Source organism: Mytilus californianus, unplaced genomic scaffold (genome assembly GCF_021869535.1).
Source record: "Mytilus californianus isolate M0D057914Y unplaced genomic scaffold, xbMytCali1.0.p SCAF_1, whole genome shotgun sequence".
NCBI lineage: Eukaryota > Metazoa > Mollusca > Bivalvia > Mytilida > Mytilidae > Mytilus > Mytilus californianus.
In genome coordinates this window covers 101,944,875-101,960,587 of record NW_026262581.1, presented here as the reverse complement: position 1 = coordinate 101,960,587, position 15,713 = coordinate 101,944,875, and the positions used below count along the sequence as shown (strand labels likewise).

The following is a 15,713-nucleotide window of genomic DNA, read 5'->3' as shown; positions in this document are numbered from 1 at the left end:
TCTTCAAGCTTAACCACAAGACCACCAGCCCAGGCTTGTACAATTGCTTTCGGGCTTGTAAAATTCTTCTCTACAAGCCAACAGAATCCAACTAAAATTTTCGTAGAATTGAGCTTCATGCTTGTGGTTTAAAAAGTTTATCATGAAGAGTCTGTATCAGTACAAAGTGGTTAAAACCTTTGCTTTAATATGTTTTTATTTTGTTTTCATGTTAAAATAATTATCTGTGTACTTTGAACATGTTGAATTTTCTGCATAAGAAAAGTGAAGAACATACCGGTACATACAACAGGGCTTTGATGATAATATTATAAATATGGTCTAAATGGACTAAAAAGAGTATGTGTCCCAATGAAACTGCTGTAAGCCTATAAAATATTTAAGTGGAACACATTACATTCAATATACATTGTAATATCTAATTTTTGACAGATAATATCTACTTTTTGACGGATTATTGTCAGGATGGTGGTCTCATGGGATGGCCATCAAAAGCTGGAAATAGAAACTAATTAGATTTTGGAAGGAGAAATTGATAGGAAAGTGAGCACATAAAAATGAAGTTGAATTGATTTTGTCCTATGGGAGTCATTTTCAAGATTTAATTATATGTAGTAACTCCTAAGACATTCATTTTGATGTAAACAATTATAGATAAAATACATTAAAATGAATGATAGCTTCTTTAATTGATGATTATACTTATTGATTGGTCACCCCTATTGAGACATTCATAACATATTCATTGACATTGTTTTGGAAAGATCAACAGCCTTTGGAAAACAATCCTCTAGTGGTAAATATTTAAAAGACTATGATTAAAGTACAAGGTAGTTCACTAACTTCACTGGTAATTCAATTTAGTTAAGGATACAACACAATGACAAAATAGTTTGAATTCATTCTTTTACCAATCTCAACAACTGAGAATGTAACTCACATGTACAAAAAATAATGTTTATCATTTTAGTTATAACAAAAGAGAATTGTAATTCTTATGAAACACCTTTTATGGCTAGTAAACAGATAATTTCTGTCGATTCTCCAACGGACCTGAAATGGAAGTTTCAAGTTGAAGACCTTTTAAAATTATATTATTTCTTCGTGGTTAAGTTTGTGTCAGTGAAATGATATTGAGATCAATTACTTTATTGAGAAAATTTTCAAAATTTGGTTTGTACAAAATTCCCCTAGCATGAGCCAGGAACATAAACTGTTCCCAGCATGAGCTGTTAAAAAAAGTAACAAATATTGGATCGTAACTGTCAAGCTTTAATATTCATAACACCATGACAACCTAATTACTATATTATTTATCCACAATTCCAATAAACAATGTGTAGAGCCTTCAACTTTTGAAGCCAAGATATTGCTAAATGTTTTGGTCATAATTTAATATTCTGCTAAAATTACCAGTAGTTTATTATAACTGAATGAGTGGTATTCTTGTTTCCTATTAGCATGGTTAGAAAAACAAATTATATTAGGTATGATTATATGCATATAAATAATAAGATACATTTTCTTTAATATCTAATTATATATCTAGACATATAGATAGGAAAAGACAAAAGATGCAATAAAAAAACAGACCTATATTCATATATATTATATATACATCAGGTTAAAAGCATTAACCAGTATGCAATGTATAGTAAACATTTCCGATTAATAATATAGTTTATCACGTATTTATAACAAAAACATAGTTTTGCATATGTAATAATCGTTTATTAACTATACAATGTACTACTAAAATAACGAGGTCCAATTTATAAGCCGGCATGACGTAAAAACGATGAATCAAAGAATTCAACTTTAGGATAATGGTGTTGTTTAAAAATTCCACCATTCCAGGCCCTTTATTTTTCCACATGATTAATATTACTAAGTTCTGGGTCAAATCCTATACCAATACCAATAGTATATGTCACATGTAGTTTCCGGTTGTAGTTACCTGTTACCTTCTGTAAATCCCTCCTCTATCAGGAGAACCTGGAATTCCTCCAGTAGTTGTTTTATATATAATGTCAAACTATAGTACACTATTTAGCTGTTTTCCACCTCAATACCAATATTAATTTTGGTTAATTAGTTAAAAAATTGAATTTAGTAAGTTGGTAAGAAAACCAGGACGGGTTCAAACAGAAAGATTTTGAAAGCAGAGAAAATTGTGCACCTTACAATCAGCTTGACTTTATCAGATGACAATCCAGGCAGAAAATAAGGCATAGGTACTTTAATTCAGCCACGGACCCGCAATGTCGCGGGTGTGTTCTAGTTATATTGAAATTAAATGACTTGAGATGATATCAAGCGACATCCTGTTTTAACTCGTTATAAAATCTATATTATAACTAAATAAGAGCCATATGTAGCAAAGAGGTAGGTCTTACATCTGCTTTTGAAAATTTTATAATAGACATTGTGAGACATCATGACCGAGAAGGACTCTATAGTTTATTAATGTATATTTATACAAAACTCTATACAACCCTTTGTTTTATATCTTATAGATAAATAAAGGTTTGTTGTTCAATGGATGATTCTGTTATTGACTTGACTGATTCCCCTCCGCCATCTTTGGACAGGAAGAGGAAAAGATCAGAAGTAAACAGTGTAAACAAGGTACCACATTATTATTATTTTTATCATGTTTAAGTTCTAATTCACTGGAAATTAAAAGATTTATTTATTAATCATGTTAAGAAAAAAATAAAACATATAAATAGCCATTCTGGCTAAAATCAACTAAGTTGAAAGATTTTGTTCAATACATATAATACAACAAAATAACTAGGTCACCATGACCTCAAATTCACACAGCACCACTTTACTGAAGAAAAAAAAACTTCACATTTCAGTCTTTTCAAAAAACTTCTGACATCACAAAAAAACTACCTACAAAAATTAAACAAGATTGGTTGAATGATTAAACAAAAAGACATATACATATGAATATCTATCATTTTAGAACAGGGTTAGTGGGTGGGGTATTGATTAGGTGTCTGCAGAATCTGTTTACCTATTGGGCTCCTGTTAGTTCCAAGATCATGGACTGAACATACTCAGACACTGTTTATTTCAATATGCATTCATGCTTAAAAAAACATGGTCCCAAGAGTAGCTTTTCAGCAAAAATTAAAGCCACTTTTAGAAAGCATCTACACCTGTAGGCCTCATATCAGTGGATGCAGTTGTTTTAATAGGCTTTTGTCTCATTGATATTATCCACAGAGATAAAGCATTTACCTATTTTATTTTTCCAGAATACAAGTCAGTGGGTAACATCAGCATTTGGTGATTTCATTGGTAATGAACCACAGAAGTCAACTAAAAAAAATTCTTCAAAGCCAACTTGGTCACGGAAAAAGTCATCAAATGACTTGAGCAGTAGTCAAACATCAAACCAGGGAAGCCTACCTGTAAACAAATATTTCAGTGGTTCTTATGTTCCAGCAAAAAAATTTACCAACACTAAAAATAATAGACCTGCTTTTGAAACAGAGCTTTGGTCAGACAAATATGCACCTAAATCTCAGGTAGGTTTTTATTTCAATCAAAAATAAAACACAAAAAGAGCACAAAGATAATCAGGTTAATGTAATATATTAAAAAAACTATAAGTGGACTTCAGAAACTGCATGTAAAATAAATTCTAGTATTGTGGATACATTTACTTTTAGAGGATACCATTTTTTTTTGTGGATTGAGGAAAATCACATTTTTGAGAATTTGATTTTGAGGGTTTGGACAAATTCTGCATCCAAGCATATAGGAAAATTGAACTTTGTTAAACATTTAAATTCTTGATGTATTCCTAATAACAAAATCCACAAAATTGGTACTCATGAAGAAAAATTAATCCACAGTATGATGATAATTCATCATCTGCTATTATTTTAAACAATTACATGAGAAAAAATGCCTAACCAGTTTAATTATGACAGAAGATAAAACAATTTGTATATGCATATTTGCATGCTCTTTGTTAAATCTTGTCCATTTGATGTCCAATTTGTAAAGAAATAAATTATGATGAGATGTTATGATATTACATTTATAGTTTACGATTAGAAATTAAAAAAAATGCCAAATTGAAAACTTTATATAGAATTCTATTCTAATAATCAGATATTTTATATATATGTCTTAAGAGCTTGTAAAATTTGAAAATGTAGATTTGTAATGATAGCCAATGAGAAAATTACCAGTATCCAAAAGACCAAAGGACAAAGACGTGAACAATGTCATAGCAAAAGAATTTAACAAAAGGTCACACAAGAATCCATAAAACACATTACATAGAAAACTAAAGACTATTACCAAAATGAAAATCGGCAGAATAAATTATTTCTTGTGTTTAACATTCGTTATCATGGTTATGGCACTGCATAAAAAAATTATATTTACCATTTATTTATTTAGTCAGATCTAGCAGTGCACAAAAAGAAGATAAGTGAAGTGGAATGTTGGATACAGAAACATTTGTCAGCACAAGGCAAGGTGTGATCATAATACTGTTTTGTTCTAATATGATACAAAGAAAGGTTAACAACACACTAGTTTGTCCTTACTTTTGAAATCTGACAAAATTTTAATTTCTTTTGTTGTCTTGTCTTTTATGTGAGGAACAATTTGGTGGCCTGGTAACCATAATTTCAGTGTTTGGTAGTCCTCTGCTATAGACTGATTTGTTGCCATTAAAATCAACAAAATTTGACCCCTCTCTATGAAAATTTTCAGAATTTCACAATTTTCCAACTCAAAATATTGTCATACCATAACAATGTCATTACCACATAAAAACATGGTGTTTGCTGTGCCAAACGTTTAGGAGAATACCTTGATTTTTGCCAAGAGTAAGGAGAGTAATATTGATAATGTATAAATACAAAGGCCTTATATACTAAAAAAGGAACATTTTTTAGAAACTTCAAACAGAAAATAATTCAGGATTTTATCCAAAGATCGATTGGATATATAGAAAATAATTAAGGATTTTATTCAAAATATCCAATCGATCTTTGGATAAAATCCTTAATTATTTTCTGTTTGGGGTTTCTAAAAAATGTTATTACTAAGCTCACCTGACCCAAAGGTTAGGATTAGGGTTAGTGCTGGACCAAATTTAACCAAACTTGGCCACAATCATCATTAGGGTATCAAGTTTAAAAAATTAGGGGGGGGGGGGGGCAAATCATACAACCAATTTCAAGTTCTTTGTACATTTATTCTGTGTCAGAAACCTATTATGAGTCAAATATTTAATTACAATCCAAATTCAGACCTGTATCAAGCTTGAATATTGTGTCCATTTTTGCCCCAACTGTTTAGGGTTGGACCTCTTCGGTCGTATCCAGCTGCGCTGGGCGAAGCAGTTTATTGGTTATTATCTTGAATATTATTATAGATAGAGATAAACTGTAAACAGCAATAATGTACAGCAAAGTAAGATCTACTATTAAGTCAGCATGACCAAAATGGTCAATTGACCCCTTAAGGAGTTATTGCCCTTTATAGTCAATGTTTAACAATTTTTTGTAAATTTTTGTTATCTTTTACAAAAATCTTCTCCTCTGAAACTACTGAAACAAATTTAACCAAACTTGCCCACAATCATCATTAGGGTATCTTGTTAAAAAAATGTGTCCGATGACCCCGCCTACCAACCGACATGGCTAAAAATTGAACATAGGGGTAATATGCAGTTTTTGGCTTATATCTCTGAAACTAAAGCATTTAGAGCAAATCCGACAATGGGTAAAAATGTTCATCAGGTTGAGATCTATCTTCCCTGACAAATAAGACAACCCATTGTTGGGTTGCTGCCCCTGAATTGGTAATTTTAAGGAAATTTTGCAGTTTTTGGTTATTATCTTGAATATTATTATAGATAGAGATAAACTGTAAAAAGCAATAATGTTCAGCAAAGTAAGATCTACAAATAAGTCAACATGACCATATTGTCAATTGACCCCTTAAGGAGTTATTGTCCTTTAAAGTCAATTTTTAACAATTTTTCATAAATTTTTGTAAATTTTACAAAAAATCTTCTCCTGAAACTACTGAGACAAATTTAAACAAACTTGCCCACAATCATCATTAGGGTATCTAGTTTAAAAAATGTGTCCTTTGACCTGGGGTACCAACCAACATTGCCGACATAGCTGAAAAATATAACATATGGGGTAAAATGCAGTTTTTGGCTTATATCTCTGAAACTAAAGCAAAAGTATAATGGTTGCATTATTTCACACATCAATTGTAAACAGAAATATCAGGTGAGCGACACAGGCTTCTTTGAGCCTCTAGTTTAGTATAATTTCCAGTTTAGTACGCAAAATCCTAGTTTATTTCAATTACTTTTTAATTAACTTTTCACTGACAAAGATTGGACCCATTTTAAACATACATGATTATTGTTTTTGATACAATTCATTTTTTGTGTCAATTAAAATCCAAAAAATTTTAACCAGCTCAAAACACAAGACTTGAAAGAAAAAAACTGTTTTCTTATTGGAAATCATTTGACTGATTAAACACATACTTTGAAAGATGACCAGAGGTGATCTTTCATGGAATAGGTGATTGTATATGCAAACTACATTGAAGACTTTTTAAGCAAAAAAAAATGTAAATTACACATGTACAATGCAAAGCAGGATTGATGTCAATATGTTGCATATTTGTAACGATTTCATTACAGGAATATGCATTCTACTTCGTATTTTATCTCCCTCCTCATTTTTTCAGCTGCCACCAGTATTATTGCTAACAGGACCAGCTGGTGTTGGAAAGACTGCCACAATACAATCTTTATCTAAGGATCTCAGATTTACCATACAAGAATGGATTAATCCGTTGACCAATACAACAGACAAAAGTTTTACAGACCCATTTTCAGGTATGTATTTACAGATTATCAGATTTTCTGAACATTGATATTGTAAAATATCAGCCACAAGCCACAATGTAAACCTTTTTATGCTATATTAGAAATAATAGATGAAAAAAAGTAAATAATTCTTATATAGCAGTCTTAAACCAAATTAACGGGTAGAATGTTGTTTAAATACACCAAATTTTATATGTAGAAGGGAACAAAGGCTGTGTAAAATTAACGCTGAACTAAAATATATTTATTTAAATGAAACATATAACTATAACATGAATTTTATTGATTTATCAGAAAATGAAAAAATAAACTATATATTAAACCAGTCAACACCATCTCAAGTAAGTAAACTTAGTTCCTATATGAAAAATAGTCATTAGAACTTAGGACAGGGGACTCTTGATATATTAACTTGATCAGTTATTTTATGATGTAATATTTTACTGTATGAAAATAAGAAAATATGGTATGATTGCCAATGAGACAACTCTCCACTAGAGACCAAATAACATAAAAGTTAACAACTATAGGTCACCATACGGCCTTCAACAATGAGCAAAACCCATAAAGCATAGTAAGCTATAAAAGGCCCCAAAATGATAAATGTAAAACAATTCAAACAAGAAAACTAACAGCCTGATTTTTGTACAAAACAATAAATGAAAAACAAATTGATTTATAAAGCAACAAACGACAACCACTGAATTACAGGCTCTTGACTTATGACAGGCACATACAGAATGTTGCGGGTTAAACATGTTTGCTGGCGCAAACCTTCCCCAAACCTAGGGCAGTGGTGTAACAGTAAAACATAAGAACATACTATTAAAATTGAATGAAAAGGGCTTGACTCATCAGATTGATACAAAGCACAAAAAAAACTAACAAAAACACAAAAGACACAAAGTACAGATCTGAGAGTTACTGAAAGCTAGTTCAAAGCCAATAACAACTGAAAAAATCATGTATCTGAAATATGAATCAGTACACATCCAATGGATTAAGTGTAAAGACGTCATCAACAGTCCGAGAACATGTAAAACATGACCTTGTGCAGTTCTGAATTATAGGGATCAACAGATAGTTGGACAGTGAATTAACATAAGTGTATAACAATAATATTTAGTCAGTTTTAATTAATGATAACAAAACCAATATTTATACCAATAAAAACAATATTCAAAGAACTTCTTACAGTGTTGAATTTGTAACCTTTGAGATTAAGTTTATTTATAGGATCGATAAGTTTATCTGAATTGTGTCTTAATTTACAGGCTCGGTAAACAACATCACTGTAAAAATTAGGATGTGCTATCCTGTTTGTGAAGCCTTAAATGCACTTTGTGTTATATATTTGTTACATACGAATTTAGTTTAAAGACAATAAAGATTTGAAGTCGTTAGAAATTTACAAATTTGGAGAAACATCTTTTTTGTGCTAGGATTTCAATGAAAATTAAAATATCTGGGATCTCACTGGGGCCTTGACAATGTCGCAAGATGTGATTTTTTTATTGCATCAGGCAACAAAATATAGATGCTAGCAATATTTCTGACACCAACATTTTCCCTTTTCAAAATTTTCATTCATGACTAAAAAGGCATTAAAATCAATATCAGGGGCAATTACAGGTAAGTTGTTTCGTCTAGCATATGCCAATAATATCTTACACATGCATACAGATTAACAAAGTGGGAAAGTGGGAAATGGTAATAATCAATAACTATAGACAAAAAGGCGATGATTAGATGGTTACATTAAAAATAATAAGCGCTGATTAACAGGAATTTGTTGATAAAGTTCATAAGAAAGTTTTCTTTGTGTCTATTTTGAGCTCTTTTCGAGGTCATAAATATGTCAAATAGGTACATTCTGTAATTGTTGTAAAAACATGACCACTAATAGTATTACTATGGAATTCAACATTGTCCATTGATTACTTTCTGGATGAATATTAAAACAATAATTTCGAAAAATTAATTTTGGAAGGCCATTAGATTGTGTACACTCATAATTGCAAAATGTAACTTGGTGTGATTAGTTATCATTTTTAACAACACTGCGGATTTAAATATGTTTTAAGACTTTTTTCCAATCATGTTTGAACTTTGATGCACAACACTCACATCAAACAAAAAACTTGCAAAGGGCCCCGTTACCACTGCATATACTGAAAATATCAAGGTCAATGAAACAGATACACACACTTTGAAGAAGATGGTAAATACTGCATGTCAAAGGCATAGAAGTACTCTTATGAAAAAACTGTAGCAATATATATTGAACAGCTTTATAAACAATACTTTTTGTTGTTATGTTTGATATTATGTACGGATCAAGGAAAACATTTATTTATAGAACAATAATTACTGCTTCTATTTTTATTTCTCATGTTATGTAGGTAAAACAAAATAAAGAACAAAATAAGTTTATGATCTTTATTGAAAGAATTAAATTCAATGATATAGTATATGAGACAAATACATTTTATTGAATGCAACACTGCACATGTTGATCACAGCTGTTCATCCTTTTTTTAGGGAATTGTACTTTCAATCTTGTTCTGTCCATAAGTTTCAGATTTCAGAGATACCCATACTCCGTTTAATAACTGTATCATTTTTACATCGGGATGACCATGAGGGCATTCCGATGTATTGTTGCCACAGAGATTTGACTTTCGTTTTTGACTGGTAACCGTTCGTATAAATAAGCGGACATTATCGAGTGCAAAATAACATTCCTTATCGCTTGTTATAAATTAATTTCTTCAATGAATACTCATAAAAATATTTTTTTTAGAACATAAATTAATAATATGAAAATGTTTTGTCGTTAGAAATATATATATAAGTAAAAAATCATTAATATCTATGCACACGTACAGAAAAATTGTGTTAACGCATGCGGAAGAATATCTCAAGAACGTTTTGCTGGAAAATATGAATGCCTGCTCAAATCCAATCTATTACTATTAGAAAAATCAAATTAATACAGAAGAGTGTTCACCATGTTCTTGCACTGCACTATTATTAAAATAGTAGAATAGAATGATATACAAATAAATGAAAATTATATATACATGTAACTGTTATATACAAATGTTAATATAATATATAACAACAAACCAGAGTATACTGATTTGTATCACTACAATATAATAGTTATTATGGTGAGGTTGAATTCCTTGTCATTTATTCATCATCCACGCACGAACTTGTCTCAGAAAAAAATATATCTCTGTACATTAACCTCACTTTCAGGTATAGAGATGTGATTTTTTTTTTCTAAGACAAGTGCTTGTGACCATCCACAAGAACTTGCGGTCATCTGATGTTCAGTACTTCAGTACTTTGATTGTCTGATGTCATATACAGCTATGCAAATAACCAAAACCCACTAAAGAATGGTTTCTACTTCTCAAAACTTTATATATGAAACATTCTTATTGTCAATCATATTTGATTGAGAAGGGAAAATTAAATTTTCTAAATTCATCTCAGTCCAAGAAAAAGAAGTTATCTGCATTTGGCTTTAGTTCCACAATGACAGACAACAGTGGCAGCAAACCTGCTATTCTTATCAAATTTTGAGAAATATCTTCTTACAATATGATTTCAACAAAAAGAGATATATAAGTGAATATTTTATATCAATGTGATTGAAGGTGCCAAATCTTTTTTTTCCAATTGGAATTAACTTCCTTCTTGTTAAAAAATCACAATTTTTTACAAACAATTTTAATAGGATTCCAACAAATATTGAAAAATAGCTATAATAAGCTTTCCAAATTGTTCCATGATTTCAAAATTGTGTTAAAAACTTAAATTTTGTTAAAAATTATAATATATATTTAATAAATTAAAATAAATTTTTAGAACCATGATTTCATCTGTTTTGTAAAAATTGTTATTCAGGTATAATTTGCAATTTGAAAGTGATTCTCTGTGTCAAAAAATTATTGGTAGACAATCATTTATGAGAATGCCTTCCAAATGACCTGGTGCTTTTGACTTTAAGAAAACTTATCTAGGACAAATCCTGAATTAATTGCTAGTGTCAAAATTATAAAAATTGGCAACCCATGAACATGAATTGCTTTGTATGCATTCCGTCTGTGTGCCTACACAAAAATGTGCTATCAGGGTCCTTGCTGACCTGTTAGTTTTCAAGTTCAATATGAAGTTACTAGTCTTAGACAGCAATTAAAACAACTTGTATGACTCCGTTGAGGATAATTGTATAAAAAAAAGTTACTAAATTTACAGATTTAGTCATATTTTCAATATTATTATATCTTTATTCCACATAACAGTTATATAACTTTTTATGACATGACATTTATCAAAATATTCCCTATTGTTAAATAATACAGGTGAAAACAAACACAATATATCGTACAGGTAGAGTTGTCGTTACTTATTATCTCATTTCAACATTTCCTCTAGATAAAATCAATATTATAGCAATAACAATAAGTTATTTTAAGAATGAAATTACTCATTATAACTTATAGTTTATAAAGAATGTATATATAATTCTATAAACTATGATTAATTAATCACTAAATAATAATTGCAGTTTTTCAATTTTCATTAGTCACCTTGTGTGATAAAATAATTTTATGATTCAAAAGATTAAAAATTTTCTGTTCTAGCATACTTACCTGGTACAGGGAGCACCGTGATCAAAAAGGCGGTCTCCCCAGGTCGAGGCCTTTCCATTGCACTTCGGATAGGCTGAAGCTTGCGAATGCCCCAAATGTGGGCATCTCGGGTACGCAATTTTTTAGTGTGGGGGACTGCGTTCGCGCTAACCCCTGAAAATTATAAAAGAAATAAAACAGCATTCTCCTTTAAGTCTTTGTTCATACTGCAGGATTCACCTTTTGCAAAATCATAATGCTTTATTTTAATTTTGCATAATTGATTTGCTATTGAATTTATGAGAATTTTTTTATACACATTCCTATAGTTAAAGGAGAGAAATTATTTTTGTTCTTTTGGAGGGATTGAAATATATTCCAGAATTTTATGCAGTCTTTCTCGAACGCCATATTCAGAAATATTTAAGAATTTATTCAATTTCCTCAGTGCATTGTGCATAAATCAAAATAAGACTTAATAAATTTTGTTAATCTGAAACACTTTTCTGGATTAACATTCATCAGGAACACTCAAACCAAAACATTTGAAAGCCAGGGATGTATAAATACGTAATCTGAGGTATATCACCAAAAGGGTTATATTTTTTATGAATATTTAATTTATAAAACTTTAGTTTATTATGATTTAATGTAAAAGAAAAAAATATATCATTGAATATATGTACTGGTATATTTCCTCTATTTTTGGGGTACTGAAGAGAGGGGTATACTAGTTTACCCCAGTCTGTCTGTTCCTCTCCTTTTTTCCATCTGCCAGTAACATATTTCTGTTGCATCATCTTACTACAAGTCATAGGTTCTTAAAATATGGTACCAAACTTCATCTGGTTATGCCATACCATGTGACTTGTTTTCAGTTCCTTCCACTTTCTTATCTTATCTTACATCTTAGACTAATGCTATTTGGTTAAGAATTAAAATCATATCTGGTAAGATTTTGGCTATTAAATCCTTATGACACATGTCATAGAGCCTTTAGCTATTTTGATTGGTCATTTGGGTTTAAGTGTGTGACTCAAAATCTATACAAGGTAGATTGAAAACATTTTGTATGTGAATAATTAAATATAAATAAACAAATGAACATGTGCACCTGACAACTTCATTTGAGCAGTGAGTTGACCTCAGTTTGAGACATTGTCCTTTATAAAAATTCTAAAATTTAACGATTGAAGACACATTATGGTATTTACTCTTATTTTTAGATAACAAACCATACAGATATTTGTCCTCTGAATCTCAGATGTCATTGTTCCAACAGTTTCTATTGAGAGCAAACAAATATAATTCTCTTGGTATATTTGGTGAAGAAGTATCATCAAAGAAAGTCATTCTTGTTGAGGTAAATATACATGTACAAGATGTTCCACACAGATAAACATAGATTTGGGATAAAGATATATGTTAAAATGTAATCTACAGAATTTTGATTTCAGGCATTTATTGATATTGCAGCATGGTTTACTCTTGTTTTTTTTAGTATTCTTTTGTTACTTTGAAATAAATACCAAAGTTATAATTATTTTGCATTTTACTACAAAGCAAAGGAGATGTATCAATATGTCAAACTTTTATCTTCATTTCAGGAATTTCCAAATGTATTTTACAGAGATGCCTCTACTTTTCATGACATAGTAAGGTAAGATCTATGTTTACCTTGCCAGTAGGTCAGGATCAGTTGTAATACAAAAGTACTGAACCTAATAACCAATGGTTGGTAGTTATATGTTACGGTAATTGGAGTAATCTGTAAGATGTTTTTGTTGTAATATGTCTTATGACCTTTCAATTTTATTTTTAAATACTTCACTGAAGATTTTTGAACATGTATCTTATAGTGAATTTGTAAGTCAATTACATAACAAAACTCATATTGAATTGTGACTTTCTGTCTTACATTTTACACCTCATATTACTTTTATGACCTGAAAAGTATGCATATGTAAAATAATCTTGCAGAAAGTAAACCTCTAGAATTTTCTTAATAAGATGAAAATTTAGCAAAGATTAGATCAGATTAGCTCTTTCCAGACTGAAAGAAATATAGGACACAATCTGGTATAACATAACTATCTTAAAAACAGTGCATGACTCTTTTAGTTGTGTTTAGCATATCTTGGATAAGAAAAATCGCAAATTCATTGGTCTTATAATCTTTTATTCATTGCACAGTATTATGAAGAAAACAAACTTTGAACTATATGAATTTAATGAAAATATGTCTTTCTTTTACTTAAAATCTGCAGATGATAGTTTGGTTACAGAAATAAGTATATTTTCTTTATTTTTGAAAGTTTATTGACTCAACATATCAGTGTTTTAGTACACTGCAAGACAAATAATATATATTATTTTATAAACATTTTTCTGAATTCTTACATTTAAAAAGCCAGCTTTTACCATTAGATATTCAAGCAAATGTCTGGATAAAGCTATGCTTGCCTTAGGTTTACATTCAGTTTCAAATAAATTTGATCTGGCCAATGTTGTCTGCATATTAGATTTCAGTAAATTAGACCATTAATTTTCCTTTTATTTCAGAAAATACAGAAAGATTGGTAAATGTCCTTTAGTGTTTATAGTTAGCGATTCTACTAAAGGAGATTCTAATGAAAGACTTTTATTTCCTAAAGATTTGCAGCATGAGCTAGATATTGAAAACATCAGGTAAAATATAAATTGTCATCCCCCCTTTTAAAATTAAGACCTTAGCACAAAATTAACTCAATTTGGCTGCATTTTAGATTTTTATGAAATTTTGTTATGCATTTCAAATTCATTCAACTAGAGCTGAATTTTGAAAAAAAAATTATATATGAAGCATTTTTCCAAAGATACAATAGGAAATTGAAAATGAATGAAATAGATGTAAAATAATTGCACAAAAACAATGCCTACATCATGATAATTTTCATGATTTTGTCAAAAAGTTTAAACTGGTACTCCTGATTGACAAAGTGCCTTTCAGAAGCAACATGTGTTTTTTTAATGGAAGAAATTGAATAGAGTGCAATGTATAAAAATATGATAGTTCCATGTTTCTTTTTATTTGGCAGTTTTAATGCAGTAGCGCCAACAAGTATGGTAAAAGTACTAACAAAGATTGCTACCCAGGAATCAAATCAGGTATAACACTTACATTGTAGATATTATAATGATTGTGAAAGTTAATATGTTTTTTGTTTTTGTTTTTTTTTATCTCAAAGCCTATTAATTATATATTAGTGTATGATCAAATTTTCTGTTTAAATTATTACACATATTAAAATAAAACTTCACCATACTGTAAATTCAGATAATTTGGCTGTTTTCATATTATGTTTGATTAAAGTCCCAAAATTAAACATGTCAAAATAAAACATTCACAAAAAATGAATTAATAGTAAGGTATCAGTGTCCGACCAAGTTAACAAGAAATCTTTACTTCATTGTTTTTTATTCTCAAGTATATTTGCTGTTATAAAAAAAACCTTCAAATGATCTGGCTTAGTTTTAATGTCAAATTATTCCAGCGATATGATTTGACAAGTTATTGTCTCCCCTGTATCATGTTTCAGAATGTGAGATATAGTGGTGCTAATCCATCAGTGGCAGCATCAGCTCTTTGTATAAAGTTTACTAATATTTCAGGAAGTAAAATAGCTTGATAATCCATATCTGGTATACAGATGCCTTATATCTGGCATATTTCCCTCGTCCTTAACCTATTTTCATGGTTCACCTGATGTCTGTTCGTCAGGGTTCATCTGACCTTGATCTATAAGACTTTCAACATAAATTTCAATTGTGATGAATAAAGCAGGCAAGATATTTCAGTATTTGCACCCTTATTTTTATTTCAATTGCTAGAAACTTCTGAGGTTTATGTCCCATTAAAAACATTGTGATTATACTTTTTAGGGTTGCCACAAGTTTAGTATTCCATCCAAGACTGTGTTAGAATCTATAGCTATGTCAAGTGCTGGTGATATTAGAGGAGCTATCAATGCCTTACAGTTTGCTTGTGAGAAAGGTAAAACTAATCATATAAATTGAATAAACTAGACCAGGGCCCTCGGCCATAAAACTTTACTCAGTACTCGGAGTACAATATTTGTGCTCGAAACACCAAATCCAGTATTTTGATTGGTTGATTTCTGAGTCTGAGT

General features: G+C 30.1%; 1 protein-coding gene and 1 non-coding gene across 2 annotated transcripts in view; both read left to right on the top strand.

Moving 5' to 3' along the window:
* LOC127728258 (cell cycle checkpoint protein RAD17-like) overlaps positions 1 to 15,713 on the top strand; it is a 36,672-nt gene that overhangs the window by 5,764 nt on the left and 15,195 nt on the right. Inside the window, exons 2-10 of the mRNA XM_052235546.1 lie at positions 2,517 to 2,628; positions 3,270 to 3,542; positions 4,429 to 4,506; positions 6,757 to 6,907; positions 12,771 to 12,907; positions 13,152 to 13,204; positions 14,107 to 14,232; positions 14,622 to 14,691; positions 15,466 to 15,577. Coding sequence (XP_052091506.1) covers positions 2,539 to 2,628; positions 3,270 to 3,542; positions 4,429 to 4,506; positions 6,757 to 6,907; positions 12,771 to 12,907; positions 13,152 to 13,204; positions 14,107 to 14,232; positions 14,622 to 14,691; positions 15,466 to 15,577 — 1,090 coding nt within the window. The 5' untranslated portion in view covers positions 2,517 to 2,538. The remainder of the gene's footprint in view (positions 1 to 2,516; positions 2,629 to 3,269; positions 3,543 to 4,428; positions 4,507 to 6,756; positions 6,908 to 12,770; positions 12,908 to 13,151; positions 13,205 to 14,106; positions 14,233 to 14,621; positions 14,692 to 15,465; positions 15,578 to 15,713) is intronic.
* Positions 11,558 to 11,721, top strand: LOC127716723 (U1 spliceosomal RNA). The gene has a single exon (XR_007989100.1). It is a non-coding gene; the product is annotated as a U1 spliceosomal RNA (small nuclear RNA).